The 20,573-nt window shown below is 36.9% G+C and overlaps 2 protein-coding genes across 2 annotated transcripts; one reads left to right on the forward strand and one right to left on the reverse strand.

Moving 5' to 3' along the window:
• Nucleotides 1-524: 524 nt before the first annotated feature.
• mttp (microsomal triglyceride transfer protein) lies at nucleotides 525-13,686 on the reverse strand. The gene is made up of 18 exons (XM_057330880.1): nucleotides 13,629-13,686; nucleotides 12,355-12,542; nucleotides 12,103-12,246; nucleotides 11,633-11,740; nucleotides 11,374-11,490; nucleotides 11,142-11,281; nucleotides 10,705-10,855; nucleotides 10,462-10,619; nucleotides 9,391-9,559; nucleotides 9,126-9,233; nucleotides 8,189-8,398; nucleotides 7,656-7,867; nucleotides 6,720-6,817; nucleotides 4,605-4,726; nucleotides 4,284-4,511; nucleotides 3,694-3,818; nucleotides 1,592-1,762; nucleotides 525-1,111 (listed from the first exon to the last, which is right to left on the reverse strand). The coding sequence occupies exons 1-18, from the start codon at nucleotides 13,684-13,686 to the stop codon at nucleotides 964-966; spliced, it is 2,655 nt and encodes an 884-aa protein (XP_057186863.1). The 3' UTR covers nucleotides 525-963.
• Nucleotides 13,687-17,785: 4,099 nt separating this feature from the next.
• spink4 (serine peptidase inhibitor, Kazal type 4) lies at nucleotides 17,786-18,981 on the forward strand. Its single transcript, XM_057332221.1, has 4 exons — nucleotides 17,786-17,863; nucleotides 18,060-18,091; nucleotides 18,212-18,324; nucleotides 18,881-18,981. Exons 1-4 carry the CDS (start codon nucleotides 17,821-17,823, stop codon nucleotides 18,924-18,926), a joined length of 234 nt encoding a protein of 77 aa, XP_057188204.1. The 5' UTR covers nucleotides 17,786-17,820; the 3' UTR covers nucleotides 18,927-18,981.
• The last annotated feature ends 1,592 nt before the right edge of the window (nucleotides 18,982-20,573 follow it).

Raw genomic sequence — 20,573 nt, forward strand, 5'->3', positions numbered from 1 at the left:
AGATGTGGTGGAGTTTTTACAGCGATAAGCTTTGTATCTTATACATTATTTCTGCAATGCATCTTTTAGATATTTTTGCTGCTTTTCATCCTTAAAGGCATAGTTCTCCTTCATCCTTAAAGGCATGAAAATAATTGAATCATTAATTTACCCTCATTTCTTCTTTATTCTGGAAAAAAATATTTTGAAGAATGTTGGTAACCAAACATCATTGTCTCCAATTGACTTTCATGTTACAGAAACAAATCCAAGAGATTTCTCAACATATTTTCTTTTATGTTCCACAGAAGAAAGAGAATAGGGTTTAAATGTTATGTGGATGAATAAACGATGACATACATTTTTTTTTTATTGTACCTTTAACTACTCATCTGTGAGTGGCCTGAGATAAAAGCATCTTCTAAATGAATAGTGTAAATGTAAATGCAAAAATACGCCACAGTTTTTTTTCTCAAAAAAACCCCGCCTTTATTCATGTCAATTCATGATTGATTATTTTTCCATGTACAAGACCATAAATATTCTGAAGAATGTAAACATCTGGTGTAGTCATGGAAACCAGGCTGTCTGAACTGCCTGTGGAGGGATGAAGTGTGTTCTGCCCTCTGATTAAATAAATAACACAGTAGCACCTCAAATACACAGTCTTTCAATGGACCTGTTATAATGCATTTTAAATGTCTTTTTTTACGGGTTGATAGTTTCGTCAAACGATGAGTGCCATTGGTTTTTGCATTTTGTCAAACATCAAAATGTATTCCGGTGTTTTGGCAAAAATGGGTTGAATTTGTGCTAATCGTTTTAAAATGTGGGCAGTATTTATTGTTAGGTCCCTTTAAGTAAAACTCTTCGCAAGCTTGAGTGGCTCAAAGTCATTTCACATTCAGCCATCCCAAACCACACATAAACACGAAAATGTGTGGTTGCTTGTGTAAAAAAGCATCCGGAGCAGTCCCGGCTAGACTACCAGCTCTGCTCGAAGACTTTCTTGCACATGTTAGAGTTCTCCTGGTGTAGAGGGAATTCTGAGCCTGGCACCAGCTGTTCTCTACTTCTCCTGGAGCTGAAATTCTGCCCCGAGGGCAGCTTCTCCTGCGTGGACACCATCTCTCTAGAGTGCATGGGAAGCAACAACAGGTTAGTTTTTTTGAATTTGTGAAATGTATTGTGATACATGATAATAATAAATTCTCCCTCCCTTGCTTTGGATAAAACAACCCGCTAAATAAATAAATGTTAATGTAGGTTATGTGACGTAACGTTTGCCAGGATGGGTGCGTTAGTCTTTAAAACAACATTCCTGTCAAACTCACACAGTATTTCTAACCACATCCCTAACTATTCAATTCAAAGGAAAATGATTGGATACGGTTGTTATTCACGTCCAAGCTCTAAGCCCAACCCTTTCCCTAATCCTAATATCTGATTGGTGGCATGTTAATTCATGGTAGGCTACATAAAGCTAAACTATGTCAGGTGTGTCACACGAGAACATACACGGAACACTTTTTACGTTTGCATGTAATGCAACACCAGCTTATAGACAGACAATGTTGTACTTTATTCATATTTCTTGTAGGATGACTCATACCTGAATGGGAAGGTGGTTTTGTCCATCTGCATGCAGACAAGGAAGGGGTATTCGGAAAACTGCACGGTGGTGATGAAGTCCAAGGCAGCTTCTGTCTCAAAACTCACCTCCACCCCAGCACTTACGAAGTCCATGTCCACCGTCATGTTGCCAATGACAACCAGCGCTCCCCTGCACACACAGTCAAGGTTGAACTTAGCAAACGTTGCTTAAATCATTTTTAGGACCATATCATGTGTATGCATCACTCAGTACTGTTTCATTTCACTATGTATTTGGATGTCAAAGGAACGTAACAACTTTTCTTAGTCCCTTATTGGGCAATTCTCCCGGAAAATCACGGCCACAGCGAAGCGAAAGAAATAGCTAATTTAGTCATATGTCTGTGTTTTGTTTGCAATCGGCGCGTCCATGCATAATGTAAACAACACAAACTTATAGTGAATCAAAACAGCTATGCAGGGATAATGCGATGATGTGTGCTCGTGATTTAGTTCCTCCCCCCACACACTCCCAGGATGTCGTCTGTTTTCGGAAAAAATCATACAGCTGTATTCATCTTTTATAAATGTGATCAAACTAAATACTCTTCGAAGATACGAAGTATGCAATACTTCTCTATATGTATTCAAGATTAATATGAGATTGGCAGAAACTCCGCGTTCAATCGGACCTTTAAAGAAAAGATGCTCGACCATCAAAAAGAGAAGGTGCAACCACAAGACAAAAATACAGACTAAAAAACTACAAAAAAATTACTTAACAACTACAAGAATTACTTGTAGTTATTTCAGTGTCATCCCAACGTTATTTCAACACAGTTTTGAGTCTTAGACTCTACTTCTTACAAAATAGAGTCTTTAATGAGATTAAAATTGCAAAAAAATTACTTAAAACTACAAGAATTACTTGTAGCGTTATTTCAGCGTTATGACAACGTTATTTCAACACAGACTGTGTGCAAAACTAGTTTGCCATTTATTGAACTCATCCCTTGTGATTTCAAAGGTCTAAATTCATTCATCCCACAACATGATACGGGGAGCGGCTTGCGATAAGGTTTTGTTTCCATTTCGATCTCTTTCCAAGAGTCTCTGCTGAGTCAGTTTTGGAGCTCGTATATCACATCAGACTGTCTGGCTCCGCGCTTTCAACCTCCACCTTAAATGATCTATTCAAAATGGCCGATGGCGCTGAGTGGCCGTGAGTAGAAGCATGCTAATCTTGTGGGGCCAGAGAGATCTTCGGTTCGTTCTGATCCTAAACATAGCCTGCTCCTCTGTCTGCCCGCATGCGTGCGCCTACAACCGCGTATCTGTCTGTCTGTTTCTCGCTTCTGAGTGCCTGTGTGCACACCTGTGTTTATGTATCGGGTTATCTGTCTGTCTGTCAGTGTGTCTTTGTCCGTCTGCTTGCGTGTGGTGCAGTTTTCAGAAGGTAAAGCTCGCCCAACTGATCCATACACCTGCCCCTGCCCGTCCTGAGGGGCTGGCACATGAAGAAAACCAGATGCCACCCTAAAATACCCGATGTACAACAAAGAGCGGTATAAACCACGGCACTAAACACAAAAGTAGAAAAAAGCTTGATCGCAGCAAAGTTTCTCAATGTTGAAGTAGATTAAATGCATTTTATACTCGATTGGTACATAGAACCTATTGGTGGTTCAACTGTAAAGGCTGATTCTTCCAAATATTCCCCTCCAAATGCATTTTATTGCTCGCAATCGCCGTCATACAAATCTAAATCTAATTTTACCCTCAACCCCTGATCTTTACGCCAAGCCCTGAATCTTTCCATTGCTATTGACTGAATCCACAAACTTCTCGTACGGAGCAGGTGGAGATATGGATAAAGACGTAGCTTAGTGCCGAATCTCATGGAAGGATTAATGATGTTATATTAAGATGTCTCGTATTTACAGCTGGCATTTTGAATACCTAGCGAAGAAAAATATCCGGCAAAGTAAATACAGCAAGTAGCTGTTTTTATCCAAAGCAGCGTGCGGTAAACAAAGACAATCCCCTTGGAGCGACCTGCTGGTGGTGGCTCATGGGAGTCAAATCGACAACCTTTTTAGCTTTCGAAGATCTGTAGATTACCTGTTGTTGACGCTGGTCTTAGACTCCCTGTACCACAAACTGAACTCCATTCCTCCAGAAATATCAATGGCCAGGCTGCCTTGGAACTCAGCATTGGCTCTAATACCAGACTGGAGAGTGATCACCTAATGTAAATAAACAGATAAAGTAAATAAATGGATATTTAAGTAAATAAAATACATTACTATATTCACAACTGGTAATCTGAACTTCACCATCAGGTCAGGAGAATATTTTGTGCTATCTCATCTATGTGAATGAATCATTTATTCACCCTCATGTCATTTCAAACCTGTACGACTTTATTTCTGCAGAACACAAAAGATATTTTGAGGAAATTTTCTCAAAATATCTTCTTTTGTGTTCCACAGAAGAAAGAGTCATATACACGTTTTGAACAGCATGAAGTGGAATAAATGATTTTGACAGAATCTCTATTTTTGAGTGAACTATCCCTTTAACTATTTAGTCAGGTGGCTAATCCATTTAGGTCTAAATGCATATAATGTAAATCATGCAAAAAATGTTGGAAAATCACATTGTATTGAATTGACACATTGACGAATTAGCCACATCTTAAAATGCCGTACATGCGAGTGGTCTGTCAGCAGAATAAGGCCCTTCACGACATTGATGGGGTCTCCAGACATGGAGAACATCTTGGACATCAGGTCACTATAGCCCTTGAAGAAGGTCACCGGGCGGAGCTGCACGTCAAACAACAGAGCAGACATTCCAGCGAAAGACTCCAGATCTTCCTCTCCCTCATCCGGCGTGGCTGCAATCAGAGACTCAAGACCCTGCGCTTCAATTGATACCTGAGACACAGCATGGCAAAGGATGAGTACGGTTAGAGGTCAGCATACAAGATTTTATGAATGTAAGATAAAACAGTGTTGTGGTTATGGTACCTGAAGGCCATGCAGAAGGGCATTGTTGCTCTGGGCGTAAATGTTCATGTTGCTTGTCCTCAATACGCCTGAGCCAGAGTACAGGATGTCCAAATTGTAAGTGCAAGAGATATCAGCATTTCCTGTTGGATGACACAATTGTAATGATTTAAGAATGATTTTAAGTGTGAAGCCACACTTCACGCATCAATACATATCAAACCAAGTGGCTTCTGTAAATAAATGTCCTTTAACTTCACTATTTTGAGAATCAGGAGTTTTGTTAAATTTGTATGATCTCATTTGCATATTTGACTTGCGATCTGCTTCTGAAATGTTTAGGTTTAGGTGCACGGTTATTTAAGTTTACTAATTAAATTAAAACATTTCTGTTCATTGAAATCAAATTAAATATTGGCCTAAAAATTATTGGAAAAGCTAAACGAAAAATTTAACTGTTGCCTCAGAAATAAACTGAAATAAGTTTAAAGCTAAAATTATAATAATAATAAAAAAACTAAAAGAAAAATGTATTAATCTTAGCAAAATAAAATAAATAATCATAAAATGTCAAAAGCATATAACAAAGTTGCTAAAAAAAGAACTAAAATTAACAAAAAATTAAACCTAAAAATAAAACCTAATTTAAAATATTAATAAAGACAATACTCTGATAAGGGGAGGGGCTTCAATGTTGCTTTTTTCTTAAAAATCATACATTTTTATATTATTTATATAGTATAAATTCATGTGAATTAGCCACCTTGTAAAATTTGTATGCATTCCTGTAAGATCAGACTAGTATGGAGCCCTTTTAGGGACATGGTGGTGGAAAAAATATGAGATTTTTGCGTTATCTCGCAAAACTTTTGCGTTCCCCTGAGAAACATTGCTTTCCCTTGCAAAACCTTTGCATTCTCTCGCAAAGATATTCCTTCCATCGCAAAGATATTTGCGTTATCTCGCAAAACATTCAAACACGTCCTGTTGTCCCGCTCCATACATTAACAATGGAGCGGTCCATAGTAGATTCCCGGACCAATAACTCGTGAGCTAAACATTGTTATAACACAAATAACACATAATTCCTTAGACACGGATCTACAACCTAGTCTTCCTCAAAACAAGAATATAAATTGATCTCTATATGAGCAGGCGACATTGATAAGTCCGAAGGGACCGTGTGCAAAGTGACTGTAAATCCGAAAAGCGTTACTACAAAAATCAGTATCAGAATCAGAAAGAGCTTTATTGCCAAGTATGTTTGCACATACAAGGAATTTGTTTTGGTGACAGGAGCATCCAGAACACAGAAACAGCAACATCATTAAACTTCAATGTTATTATTTATAACCAAATTCAGTTTACACATTAATGCTCTCCTGCTGAATTTAAACTTGTTTTAGTTATACTACAGTATGTAGCACTGAAGTAAATGACTATTTTTAGTAGCCTCATGATCTTCGAGTTTTGCACTTTACAGACGATCCCTTCGGTCTTGTTTCAGTCAGCTCCCGCCTGAGATCAATGCAAGGTTCGATTTGTGGAAAATTAAGTTAAAGTTCATTGTTTACGTTACATAGAATAAGGTGTCATTTGTGTTATAAAAACGTTTAGCTCACGAGTTATTAGTCCGGGAATCTACAACTATAGACCAATGTTTATGTACGGAGCTATTCTCAAACTCTGCCAGCGGGACATTAAACATGAAGTGTTTGTCCGAACTCGCAGAAAGTTTTGCGAGATAACAAATATGTTTGCGAGATAACGCAAAACCTTTAAAAATATTTTTCTCTTCCCTCTCATATTTTTTTCCACCACCATGTCCCTAAAAGGGCTCCGTATGTGATTTGAATGTCGTTTCTTAACTTACCTCAAAAAATAAAGTAAACGGCTTTTCCTCGCGGAAGGTCCGCATTTGGTAAAAATGAGCTAAGAAAATATTTCAAATTCACATTTCATGTCCAGTTTTTTTCTCATGTGGCAACTGGATGTGGCAATAAGCTTATAATGTGTTATTTTATTGAAGTCTGTTTTTTACTACATCATAAAAAAATCAATAATTTGTTCCAAAAATTATATAAAATCTCTCTCTTAAATATATATCTATTAGGTGAGACAAGAGAGGTGACTTACGTGCCATGAAGCCTGAATATGCAGACGAGGACCCAGACTTGGAGAATCGGTCATAGTTGTGAGAAATCATGTCCTTCATAACTTGCCGTACCATTTTACTGCAAAACAAACAGAAGAATGCCAAACACAATATAATCAGAACATATATCTGTTCATTTTGGGTGTAGTGAACAAGCTACTGCTGTTGTAAAACACTCTTAGTCTTTACATTAAAGGGGTCAAATGACAGGGCTAAAACGAATATTATGGTTTGTTTTAGATGTAATGTAATGTGTATACACGATTTAAGGTTCAAAAACGCTGTATTTTCCACATACAGTGCATGCTTGTATCTCCTCTTTGCTCCGCCTCTCTGAAACGCGCAGATTTTTTACAAAGCTCATCGCTCTGAAAAGAGAGGTGTGCTATGATTGGCCAGTAAACCAGTGTGTAGTGATTGGTCGAATACTGCAAGCGTGTGACGGAAATGTAACGCTTCTTACTATATTTGGAACATCAGGTTCCAAAGCGATTGTGCTGACAGGTACGCCCACCTTACTTGCTTATACATTTGGGCGGTCTTAGTCAAATCATACCACGAACTGACGTAGATTTGTGGGGGTGTGGTTACACGAGGCGTTTCAGGCAGGTCTGGGTGAACATTCGCTTTTAGATAGAATGCATCTTTTGTTCCCACACTTTAATCTTTGCAATTTTACGTATCTAATACATGCATGGGCAACTTATAACACACCAAAGACACAGAAAAACACGTATTCGCGCCATATGACCCCTTTAAGTCATGCTTTTTGAATGGGAACGATACTTGCTCATGCAAAGCGTGTCATTAATTGTGGCCTGGCAATGTTTATGATTTTCTCATGTTTCATGACAATATTGTGGTAAATAGATATGGGTGGGGCTTCATGGTACAGTATGTGTGTGCTTGAGACCCACCAGGCCGGCATCTCAAAGCGCAGTATATCCTGGACTTTAGACAGCATGTATTTATTCATCTCGTGTGGCAGGTGTCCGATGGACAGCAGGAGGTTCTTCACTTCCATGTAGGATGGATTACTGCTCATAATCAAATCGGCTGCGGCCGAGCGTACGTTCTTCTCATAAATACGACGGTTCTGATGGTACAAGCGGTTTAAAGTTTTCTTCACCTGCGGAACGACAGTGTTTTAATCAATTTGTCCTAACATATTTCTTTTATTACAAAAAATGCAATTGAAAAGAATGATTCTTCAATGACTTGAAGAAAAACATGATCAATGAATGCAGGAAAAGCGGACAGTAAAAGCCCAGAATAGATGGAAACTCCCTTAATACTTTTCTAAAAAGCATCTTAGGGCGAAACTAAGGAAATTTTGGATTCTTTTTTATTACAACATAACTCCTATATTGTGTCATTCCAGTTTTGATGAGTTGACTGTTTTTTGACAATGTTTCTACAATTTCTACAATGACTGTTTGACAGTATTTACCTCCTCTGTGATAAGTGCAGTGTCGTATCTCTGCAGGGCTGTGATGGCAATGGTGCTAAATGCTCCCACCTCCGACTCGGCATATTTGGTCAGGAGAGGAACAGCGTCTGGCAGGAGAGCGTTTTTTAGCGCTAAAAGGTACATCTGCACCTCTGACTCCTCCTGCGTGTCGGGCCCTGCCAGCAACAGCTCCTTGACCTTAACCACTGTCTGTGAGTCAGAAACACGAGAAACGGATTAAGAATCACTGAAGATTTATTAATTTATTAAGATAATTTGAGGAATGTATTTAGGACAAAAACATCTTTTTTAAGTGTTATCATGATTAGTTTGTGAAGGAAAGGTATTTTTATACTGAATATTACACTCCTAAAGGTGTTTCCACAATACTGTAGATTAGAAGAACCATTTTTGGTTCCATGGTTCCATAAAGAACCTTTAACATCGAAAAAACCTTTCTGTTACACAAAAAGTTCACTGTAGTGGAAAAAGGTTATAAAAAAGTAAGGAAAAAATGGTTATTAAAAGAACCTTTGAGTGAATGGTTCTTTTATGGTTTTTTAAGAGTGTATGTTATAAATGTCATAAATGTGACATGCAGTAAGCAGCAGATCCATATGAATACATATATTTACACTGAATTTTGTGGAAAACTGCAAAACTAGTGAATACTTTATTTATTGTAAAATTGGTTCAATGTGATTGAGAGCTTACACTGGTTTGTAACAGAAAATCAAATTAGCCCAAATATTTATTTATACAGTAAAACATTGTCAAAATGTAATCATATAATTTTTTTCTTTTGAATTTCTGATATTTATCAATATCTACATGAAAAGCATGAAGACTGATTGGTAGTTAAATTGGAATTGAATAAGATAACATCAAATAGAGTATAAAAAAATCGCTGTAAATAATATTACGTGTTTGTACTCACCGATAGTTCACATGCTCCTTTCAAACAGAGTTTCTTAATCAAAGCGCCCATGATAATCACCACAGACTCCTTAATGTCTGAACTGCCAATCTTCCCTTGATAGATGTGCTACAGGAAACACATCACAAATATTACAATACCAGAAATGTGTAAATATTGTGTACATATTGCAAAATAACATACCTTTGATGTATTTCTATTTTGAACAAACTATTTTAATATAATTATATTCTATTAATTGCTTCACAATAGTGTGGTATCTCACCAGCAGGGACTGCAGCATACTCTCTGTAGGGTGTGAGGCGAAACCACATGCGTACAGGAAGCGCTCCTGCAGCACTAAACCTTCTTTCTTTCTGAAGTCCAGGAACTCAAGGATGGCTGACAGAGAATCTGAAGTCTGAGCTGATGTCACTGCGTCCACCAGCTGAGGTCTACAGAGTCAGAAAGACGGAAAATTTTAAACTGTTGTCCTGAATCTTTCACCGCCATTAACGGAATTTTCAGTCATTTATAAATTTCCCACAATTAGCAAGTTTTTCCAGCGTTGCATATTACAGTTGTACAGTAGGGGACGCACTTGGCATATTTTATGTTCAAGAAAATATTCTGGGGCCGTCAAAGTGTTGTGGAAATGGATTCTTTCTCATTTTTGTTCGTTCAATCCCAAAATATGAAAAGTCCTTACAAACCCTTTGTTATCCAAGGTTTTGTACAATCTTACAAAAAATAACATGTACAAAGCATGAAGCACACACCATAGGCTGCTTTTAAAATCAATTTGAAGGAGACACACTATTTTTAGCATACTATGATCAGATCCATACTGGATCGAAATACAAAACGGTCACATTTTACTTACATACTGTAGTCTCTATGATCACATTACCATTGCTTAAAATTTGTTAAAACTACAATTGATATTTTCTATCTATATTACAACTGTACTTTATCGCATCTATTCCGTCTATAATCTTTAAAACAATATGCATTGTTAAAAGTGTGAATTGAATGATTAGATGCATTAATGTTTACTCTCCCATATTATTTAGAGTGGGAAATATGCAAACTGGAATGGAAAAAATGCCAGATAGCACAGGTACGTAAGATGTCTGCTAAAGATCCGCAGATCTGGAAACATCTAATAAACTTCTTAGAAAGAGCTATTTTACATAGATTCTAAATGATAAACACTATGACATTTGACAGCGATGTATTGCAGATGAGCAAACAATCAAAAAACACTTCTTTCAGTTGACAAGACATGAGAGGAAACAAGAAAATAAAGAGCTTATAAATGAGAGCTAGAAAGATGTAATGAAGTGTTTGATCTTACAGTGTGTTCTTGCTGCAGTTGCGCAGTATTGTCAGGATTTCTTCTTTGTTAGCTCTGCGCAGGCTGTGTAAGAGCGTCATGAAGCTTCGCGGGGCCGTGGCTTTAGAGAGCAAGTCTGGCTCCAGCTGGGATCTCACCGCCTTCCATGTGTCCATTAACTATTAGAACACCAATACAGCATAAATCAATTAAAACACACACAAATACCCCGATATTTCACTTGAAAACAGACAAGACACTCACATTGGGACATCCTTTGCATTTTGCTTTAACTTTCTCCAATACGACTCCAACAGACATGAGTTTGTCATCCAGAGATTTCACCACGCTGGCAGCATCCTTACCCCCCACTTCAACAGGGCCAACCTCGATCTTGTTGAGTGTCAGCGACTGACTGTGAGAAGCCATGAACGTGCTTTAGTTTCATTCAAAATGCATTGTTTATTCATTCATTCAATCGTTCATTTATTCATTAATTTATCAGTTTACTTTCTAACAGTTTCATTTCAATTCATTATCTATTCATCTTTTTTCTTCCAAACCAATCAAATGCAACTCACTCACTATTAGTTTTTTACTCTCAATAATTCAATTCAATACATTCATTGATTGAATCATTCATTCATTCTATGCAATTCAGTCATTGATTGATTCATTCATTCATCTGTTTTCATTGTTACCTGGACATGACTCTAGTAGCAGCTGAATGGCGAGCATTGACAGACAGCGTGTGTGATTCTTCTGTATTAGCAGACTTGATGATTCCATTCTCCAGATTGATAACTGTAACTAAAGTACACTTTCCACTGACACCCAACACCTGTAACAGAGACGGTTAGATGGTTGGCGATGCTGTAGGGTACATCAATGATAAATATATTAGGGCAGGTAAGAATTAAGAATTCCTCTTACTGGGCTGTTGGTGGTGAATCCCTTCTCCTGTTTTTTGCAAGTCTCCATGTGCTTTGTACGGATCACTTGATCTTTAGTGGCTTTGTACTCCACTAAACACTTTCCTGAAGCATCAGCCTACAGAAGAAACACATTAAGTCTGCAGTTTACAATTCTCTCTGCACATCAAGGGATGATGGGAGACAGTGTTTTAGCTTATGAAATATGCACAATTCACCTTTAAGCTCGGTTTTAATTAAGCTTCATTTTTAGACTTTACCTCCAACATCTTCCCAGATTTGAACTGCATCATTAACATGCTGGCCACGCCCCTTTTCAAGTTTTTGATGGTAGCAGGCTCCGTCTTGTAAGCGTACATGCTTCTTAACTGAAGAAATGTAAAACGTCATAAAAAGTCATAATATTATACAAAATAATTGATATTTGTTCAGCATAAAAAAAATACTTAAATTAAATATTAAGTATTGTATGAGACATAATGAAGTGGTTTTAGAGTATATATTGCCGTTGTCCTACTGAAACCTTGTATCTCCATATTTCAATATATTTATTGTTTGCCATAAATCATTATTATTAGTCGCATGTAATGTTCGTCACTGGGTTTTGCAAATTTTTCACCAATAAAAAGTATTAAAAAGTGCTTGTAAACTTTTTTCCTGAAAAACAGGACACACAAGGTTTCAGAAGTACAGCGACAATACAACTTGAAATAGCTGTTGTTTGTTTTACCTTGCCCATCTTCCAGAGCACAATGAAAGGCCTCTGAAGAGCTTCAAGTCTGTTTTTACCCACAATGCTTTCTGTCGAGCTGCCATGGAAGATGTTGTTTTTGCGGGAACGCTTTACAGCATTCTCAATTCGAACATTTGAAATCTATAAACAAGACAGAGGAACATTTGTATAAAAAGTCACATGCTAGCATGGGTTATTGTTAGTAAACTCAGCTTTCTTTGACACTATTAATTTGATTTCTCTTCTTACCTGCAGTCGAATTAGCTGTTCATCCTGGTTCTCTGGGTTCCTCCAGACGAGACTGATGTCCACATCGCTGTTGATCCTGAAACCGGCATTCCCCCTGGTGGAACCTGTTGGTCTGTTCAGCCCGACCTCAGTGCTGTAGCTGTATCTGTAGAGTTTGTCATTATCCAGCCGAGGTCCGGCACTCGCACCTGAAAAAACACAAAGCCTTCATGCTGTGACACATTTCAGGTCAGTTCAACCATGCTAAGCGTCTAAATAAGACACAGCTGGTCCAGGACCAGTGAAGAATGTGAAAGGAGAAAGGCATGCAGGAAGTGATTTGAGCATTTCCTAAAAAAAATTCACAGCCTTAAGAAAAATAATAGAAAGGACGATTTCTAACCATTTGGGAGAAAATCTTATGCCTGGATTTGGATTAAATTGATGGGTTTTCATTGATACACAAGGTAAACATACAAATGCACATATAAGTTTGTCAACTGAGAATGCAAGTGAAACAAAAAGCAATAGTCTGTAATTGTAGGAATGCAGATGTATCTGTAATTGTAGGTTGGTCTCACATAACAGATAACACATAATATAATTCTCCCAGTGATCTGTAACGCTTCATATTAAACATTTAGCCTATTTATCCCTCAGTTTGTGCATTTTAATGTAGAGTCAGAACACATTTAATGTAAAATCTCATGCCACATGCAAAGAACTGGATCACAAAAAAAATCACATTTTGTTTTAATGCTCCACATTGACATTATTTTCGAAACGTGGTTTTAGGATCATTGTTTGATCAATATAAGTGATCAATACACTGTATGTGTGTAAAATAAGACCAGTTTCCGGTCTGTCTGTACCGATCAATCACTTCTAATAATCACTGACGTGTCACATTCAGATTGCATCACATCATTCGTGCACTGACTTGATGTCTTTACAGCTTGTTTTTAAACTATTGACAGCCAATGTGAATAGAATAGAGTTAAAACACTTACATTTATGCCAAGCATACCAATAAATCATATATGCAATGGTTAGATCAAGCTGGGTACCAAATGAATGAAAAAGTGTGTGTGCACAGTGTTTTCTAAGCTGTTATTCAGAAACCTCAATGAACACCAATGAAACCTCAATAAATAACCATTTAGAACACTTTAATGTTTGCTTGAACTCTTAAATATAAACCATAGATTTCATCTCTGACAGGATTTGGTAGCTTAAATAAGAAAATTTGTGAGAATAAAATGTTCGCTCTTTTAAAAAATATATGTTTTACTTACCCAAAGATGAGGCACTCAAAAAGGTCACACATAATAAAACTCCAGCGAGCTCCAGCATGGTTGGCTGGCCGTGTAGTTTGTGGTATAGAGGTCTGAGTGCCAGAGAAAGGATGGGTGCTTTGCTTCTTCTCTGTCACTGTGTTTATCTTTACTCGAGGGGCAGACTCCAAACTCCACGATCCAGTACTAAGTACGAGATAACGGCTAATAATTAACCGACAGAAGTGACTGAGATTTGACGAATGGTAGTTCGTGAGACAACTGTGGGGTTTCATTTTTATAGTAGTAGGGTCCGGATGGGCATCCCTCCTCAAAGACACATCAATCAGCGAACAATCGAGTTAACGGAGTTTCTGCTCCTTTCACAAATGATCAAACGCTCATGAGAAGACTTTAGATTTTAAATCTAATCACTGTAACAAAATGCAATAATTGTTAAGACTTTTTAGGAGTTGATTGAGGATTGCTCGACTTGTATTCAGGCTAACGTTACCAATCCCGTCTGGTAAAAAAACAATATTCTTTTCCTTACATCGGCTGTTAACTATTAAAACCATTACAACATTTCTACAAAGTCTTACTGCGGTAGGATATATTGGCGCTCTATTGGTCCCCATTCACTAGATGACATCACACCCACAACATGACCATTATAGGCTAATTTCCATTAAAGCAAATTTATAGCCTATTACAACTATTAAATTAATGAGAATTGAAATGATTGTTTCTATAGTTAGCGGGGTTGATATACTGTATGCTGTACTGTATGCTGATGATGTGGTGGATGATCTTTGATGCATGATGTGATTGCACGTGCGCGTAACCATTACGCAGTGATGTGCACTACACGTGTAGGCGAGTAATTTTGATTTTATTGAGGTACCTTTCACCTAATTCTTCACTTAATGATCGGATCACTCTCATCTATTACTTTAGCTCGACTACTAAATGATTACTAACTACTTTCGCATTTAAAGAAGGACGGTTTGAGTATTTCAACGCTTTTGATTAAATCAGCTGTGTGAAAACAAGCTTTGCTATGTTGCTGATGGTTATCTTTGATTCTTTCCTGTAAAAAGTAACAGCTAAGATAGCTCATTGGGAAGGCCTACTAACAGGTTCATATCACTTTCATTGTATGTAGTGGTCACTAAATAGTCTTTTTAAATTGGTTTTATAATAGTCTGGATTCAAAATAAACACATACAATTAATAATAGAAATATTGTCAAAAACATCGAATAAATTCGTTAAAAAATCCGATTGAAATCAAGTAGTGAAAATCACATTATTTTTTAGAACCGTATTGTATTTTAAAACAAATAAAAGCAGTAGGCCTATGAGGAGTACATTTTCATGCGAGACCATACACTGTTTAACAGCTACTGTGTGTACTAGTATTAGAGCGCAGTAGATGAGCACCACCTGCTGGTTAAATTTGTGAACGACAGCATTAATGGATAATTACATTAAACTAGATATTTTACTTAAAGGAACAATACGGCGTTTTTAGGAGGATCTATGGACAGAAATGCAATATAATATACAAAACTATTTCTTCAGAGGTGTATAAAGACCTTACGTAATGAACCATTATGTAATACCTTAGAATAAGCTATTTATATCTACATACAGAGCGGCCCTACATACATTGAATTCGCCGCCATGTTTTGTACGATCTTTCTCTCCAACGTCTCTCTCCTGGAAAGTATCTCCATAGATATCTATGAGTATCTCTGCTAAAAGCCTTAGTACCTCGGCTCCTAACGCGTCTCTGCTGGAAAGTCTTAATATTAACACGGGTCCTAGCTCCTGCCTGACTTTTATCCTTCTTTTTATACTTAAAATCAAGACCTTTTATTTGATGTAATAAGACAGCTCTTTCTACAGTCTTTCTAATGCCCGCAAAATCTCTTCCCTGAGTCAACATGAGAACGACATCTTTTTGTACTGTGGTGGCCACCGTCGTGTTTAGACTGAGCGATTCGTTGCAAATATATAATACAACGCTAGTGGCCGCTGTTAATCAAAATTTGCGCTTTTAAGGCCAATCAATGAAACATATTTCTGTTTTATTATAAGCTTTGCGTTTGTAATACGACCACAATTTGAAGTATGCATCGTTTGTCCCACCTTTCTTATTTGTCTATTTAACAACTGCAATTACATTGCCATTATAAAGCTATTTTAAGTACACGCAAATGCTCCCGAGAAAGCTTTTTCTGGTGCTTTTGACTCCATGTGGCTAGCTGTTAGCGTCAGAGCTATGTCCAGGTCAGCAGAGCAAAGTTGAACATATTTTGTATTAGAACATAATTTCTAGTAATCATTAACCTTCTAATAACCCCTCTGATACCTTGACCTTGACACAACCATTGAAGAACCCACACCAGCTGTCTAATGTGTTTTGAGCCTATAGCCTGAAGTTCATTATCAAACCAGTAGACCACCAAATCATTTTGTTAGCTAAATGTTTTTGTCCTGTTTCTAACATTTTAAGGCATTCAGTGCTACATTACAAAGTTTTCAGAAAACATACCTAAAATTCCCTGTACTTTTTTCCTTTCTTTAATCATTTAACTCTTCAGTGGAACACAAGGGAATATATTTTGAGAAATGTCTGTGGTTTTGTGTCCATACAGTGGAAGTCAATGTGGGCCCATGTTGTTTGGTTACCAACATTCTTCAAAATATCTTCTTTTGCAAGAAGAAAGAAACTCATTTACATTTGAAAGGACATGAGGATGAGTGTATTGAAAGGATTTTCATTTTTGGGTGAACTGTGCCTTTAAGGGAGAACATTATTTTAATATGAATGTTTAATATATTCATACCTTTTCATTGCTTTCATAAACAACACTGTGTGGTGCATAATTCACTTGCACCGACCTGTAATGCCCAGCAGATGGAGACAATCTAGCTCAGGGGTTCTCGACCTTTTTGACTCCAAGGCCCCCCACCTGAACTCACAAAACCTCAAAATGTCTACCAATTAAAATATTTTTAGAGCTTGACATTAACTGGAAAAACTTTATTCATAATACAAATGGCCAAATAATAATATATATCTTGGTCTTCCGTTTTAAAATGTATCTCAGTGCTCATTTTGTCTTCATTTTAAATTATTGGTCATCTTGAAGCCCCCTGGAAGTCAGCCGGGACCCCCTGTTGAGAACCACTGAGCTTGATGATAGATATAGGCCTTTTATTTTATTATAGGCCTTAATTTTTATTATCTGTTATACTCATTTTATTCAAAACCTCCACATGCGTGACAAAACATTTATAATTTAAAGGTTATCAGAATGAGAAGTGCTATAGGGCTGCGTCCGAAATACTATACTATATAGTAGGCGAAAATGAGTATGAGTCATGAAAAGTATGTCCGAAACCTCAGTATGCAAAAAACAGTAGGCGAGAAATGCCCGTCCCGGATGGTCTACTTCTTCCGCCGAGATTCGTGAGTGTGGATCGGATGGACACTTATCTATCCCATGATGCCACGGGAGCTGAGCAACGGTCAAATGTCAAAAGTAAATCAAATAAATATAGCGGAAAACTTTAAGGCGGACGTCCGTTTTTAATATAAGTGCCAATAAATTATTTTCTCGTGACTAAAGTATGTTTTTATCAACTCTCACGTGTAGGTTGTTGTTAATACGTCAAAGGTCAAAGAGCATATGGGTCACATGACCATAAAACGTGGCATTTCCAAAATGGCAAATGTATTCATACACAGCAAAATCGCCAGTGTTAAAAAAGGTAAAAATTAACACTCACAGTGTATATATAATCCACACTCTCATAGTGAGAGTTAATTTGACATTTTTTAACACTGGCGATTTTGCTGTGTACTACTCCCACTCATACTATATAGAACGTACTGTTTTGACGGCCGGTAGGTAGGTACTTATTCAAATTCAGTACGTACTGTCACAGTATGCGATTTCGGACGCAGCCCTAGTCTTTATGTTCAGGTTTTTATATCATTCCACACAAGGCGGATGTCCTTACACTTGTTCAATAAAATGAAGCATATGGCCAGACATAGATTTATCACCACCAGAGTAAATGTGTGTGTGCTTTGGGAGGGTGAGAGTCTGTTTGCACAAGTGTTGAAATTCCCACAGTTTATTGCAACCATATAAAGTCATGTGAGGATTGTTGGTCTCATTGTATAGGCCTATGCCGAAATGAGAGCGCTGCTGTTCAGTCTACTTCTCCTGCTCATAACAGGTACAGTCAAAACACTAAACGTCTTTGACAGTAAAGGTTGATTGCGTGAGTTAAAGCTTAGGGTGTGTGTTAATGCATTCTACAAAACAAGGAAAGGAAAAAAACAATATAGACACATGATGCCTTGGAACAAGCCTGAAACCGGTTTAACCTCTTTTATTAAAAAAAAAACCTATGTATTTAACGTTTTTCTTAGGGGCTCATGAGTCATCTGGGTGTCGCCGAAAGGTAAACAGATGTTTTTTCTTAGTGAATATTTATGTTAATTTCATTTTTTTTGTTCTTCTTGTGAATATTTTAATATTATAATGGTTGAATCGGTCTGTTACATTTATGTGTGTGTTGTAGCCCACGTGTGCTGAGATGGCAGAGATTCACGCATGCCCAATGAATCTCGCACCGGTGTGTGGCGATGATGGAAACACGTACCCCAACGAGTGCTCGCTGTGTGTGGAAAGACTGTAGGTCACGTGCACGCGCATACACGCAAGCAGAATAAATGATAATTGCATTTGGGCAATTCCAGCATTATGGATGTGACATTTTCAGTCAAAACTTGAAATATAAATGCTCAGAGAATGTATTTATTACCAATATATTCAATCATCTGGTAGTATTTTAATAAACCCCTGATGATGGAGTCTAGACATCATAAAGTATCTAAGTTTTCTATTTTAAAAGAGGGACAAATTAATGCGTTATGGATGTGACAAAAAAGGGCAACCGGTTTTGAGAGACAACATACTTTGGATTCCTGTTAAAATGAGCAAACCAGAAGCACTAATACCCAACAAATCGAGAAGGGATGACGCTTCATAGAACATAAAATAGTCATTTTATTTGGACAATTCTGTTCACTTACCTGGAAAACTATGCTTTAAAACAAAAACAATGCCTTAAAATCAGTACGGTGAAAATCTGTGGTAACAACTTGATTTTTCATCTTAAGGCTGAACATTTGCATTGAATTGCCCAGTTTATGCTTTCATAACAATCGCTGTTTTTTCTCTTTTCCAGGAAAACCAAATCAGACATTTTAATCATGAAAGATGGGAACTGCTAGCTTCCCCTGAAGAAAAACAATGCACAGGATCAAATTAAAGCATTTGAAATAGAACTAACATATTTTGTTCTCGTCTCTAACTCTATCAAAAATGGGTTTTTATATTTTTGGGTTTAAAAGAGAAACAGAAAATGGGTATTCTGTAGCTCAGCTGGTTGAGCGTGGGTCTTGTGGCACAAAAGCCCTTAACATGCATACTTGGCATGCACTATATAGTATAAATCATATGGTCAAATGCATAAGAAAACATTGTTCCATTGATTAAATGTAGATTGAGTAATCAGTTACCCAAGGAATCAAACCTGTTTTCTACAAACAAAAAAACATCACGGTTCACAGGAATGGATTAGTTTCAATACAAGATAAGCCCAGATGCCACAGAACAACATACCATGTCTAGGGTTGAGAATCGTTTCAATTTTATCGATTCTATTTCTGATTCTGATTCTGCTTATCGATTTCGATTCTTATCGATTCCCAGTTTCGATTCCACAGTTGAAGTAAAACATTTAGATATCAACCTGTATGGTCATTTAGCCTGCTTATTGACTTGTTTGCAAAATATATTTATATATTTATGAGCACCGTTTTGTATATATTTACACATAGAAACACACCTTTTCTGATTTATTACAATTTGTATTATCATAGTTGAACTACATCATGGTTAAACTGCAGTTACTATAATGCAACTATGGTTAATTTGTGATTCCTGTGCTTTAATGCAAATTCTATAACTAAACTATGCTTACTATAGTAAAAAATATCGATAATTTTCATAAGGGCTTTTATTGAGATATCAGCAGATCATGCAACGCATGTACTTTTCTGAAAATATGCACACAGGAATTGATAAGAGGAATTCAAATTTTAATCTCAAGTATCCGATTCCTATTCCTTTCAATTCCGATCCGATTCCTAGCCTTTCGATTCCGATTCTAAATTGGAATTGATTTTCGATTCCCAACCCTAACCGTGTCTCTCAGTGACTGTTTTAAGGTGATAGTTCACCCAAAAATAAACATTCTGACAACATTTACTCACCCTCTTGTCATTTCAAACCTGTTTGACTTTCTTTCTTCCGCTGAACACAAAAGAAGATATTTAGAGAATGTTGTTAACCGGCCCCCATTCACTTGCAATGGTTTTGGGTTCATACAATACAAGTGAATGGGGGCCAGTGCTGTTGAGTTACCAACTTTCTTCAAAATATCTTCTTTTGTGTTCTGCAGAAGACAGAAAGTCATAGAGGGTTTATTCCTTTTAAATAAATTTAGACTGAAAGTTGTGCTGAGTGACACGAAAAAACGTTACAAATTCTCGTGAGACTGGTGTCGAGGACGTTTATAAGCAGTGTGAACTCAAATAAATGACATTAAATGACAAACCCATTTAAAATAAAAAATGATAAATAAAAAATAAGGGATTTATTTAATTTTGGCTCAATGCATAATAAACATTTTGATATGTAGTCAGTCATGTTTATTTATTTATTAGGGGTAACTTCTAATAATGAAATAAATTTCCAATAAAAGCGTTTAAAAATCTCTTTATTAATTCTATAAGCACAATACTCTCCCATCAATATGTATACATCAGTAGTATGAAATTTCTTTGATATCAAAAGTGAAAATTGTTCCTCCACCA

This window comes from Triplophysa rosa, linkage group LG4 (assembly GCF_024868665.1).
Source record: "Triplophysa rosa linkage group LG4, Trosa_1v2, whole genome shotgun sequence".
NCBI classification, from domain to species: domain Eukaryota; kingdom Metazoa; phylum Chordata; class Actinopteri; order Cypriniformes; family Nemacheilidae; genus Triplophysa; species Triplophysa rosa.

What these genes read in the sequence shown, in the direction of transcription:
- mttp (XM_057330880.1), bottom strand. Translation starts at nt 13,686, where the DNA reads ATGCTGGAGCTCGCTGGAGTTTTATTATGTGTGACCTTTTTGAGTGCC. An exon ending in TTTGAGTGCCTCATCTTTGG is followed by an intron (nt 12,543 to 13,628) that starts GTAAGTAAAACA and finishes GTGTTTTTTCAG; the next exon opens with GTGCGAGTGCCGGACCTCGG. An exon ending in AAGGAGCATGTGAACTATCG is followed by an intron (nt 8,399 to 9,125) that starts GTGAGTACAAAC and finishes TCTGACTCACAG; the next exon opens with ACAGTGGTTAAGGTCAAGGA.
- spink4 (XM_057332221.1), top strand. Translation starts at nt 17,821, where the DNA reads ATGAGAGCGCTGCTGTTCAGTCTACTTCTCCTGCTCATAACAG. An exon ending in ACTTCTCCTGCTCATAACAG is followed by an intron (nt 17,864 to 18,059) that starts GTACAGTCAAAA and finishes CGTTTTTCTTAG; the next exon opens with GGGCTCATGAGTCATCTGGG. An exon ending in CATCTGGGTGTCGCCGAAAG is followed by an intron (nt 18,092 to 18,211) that starts GTAAACAGATGT and finishes TGTGTGTTGTAG; the next exon opens with CCCACGTGTGCTGAGATGGC.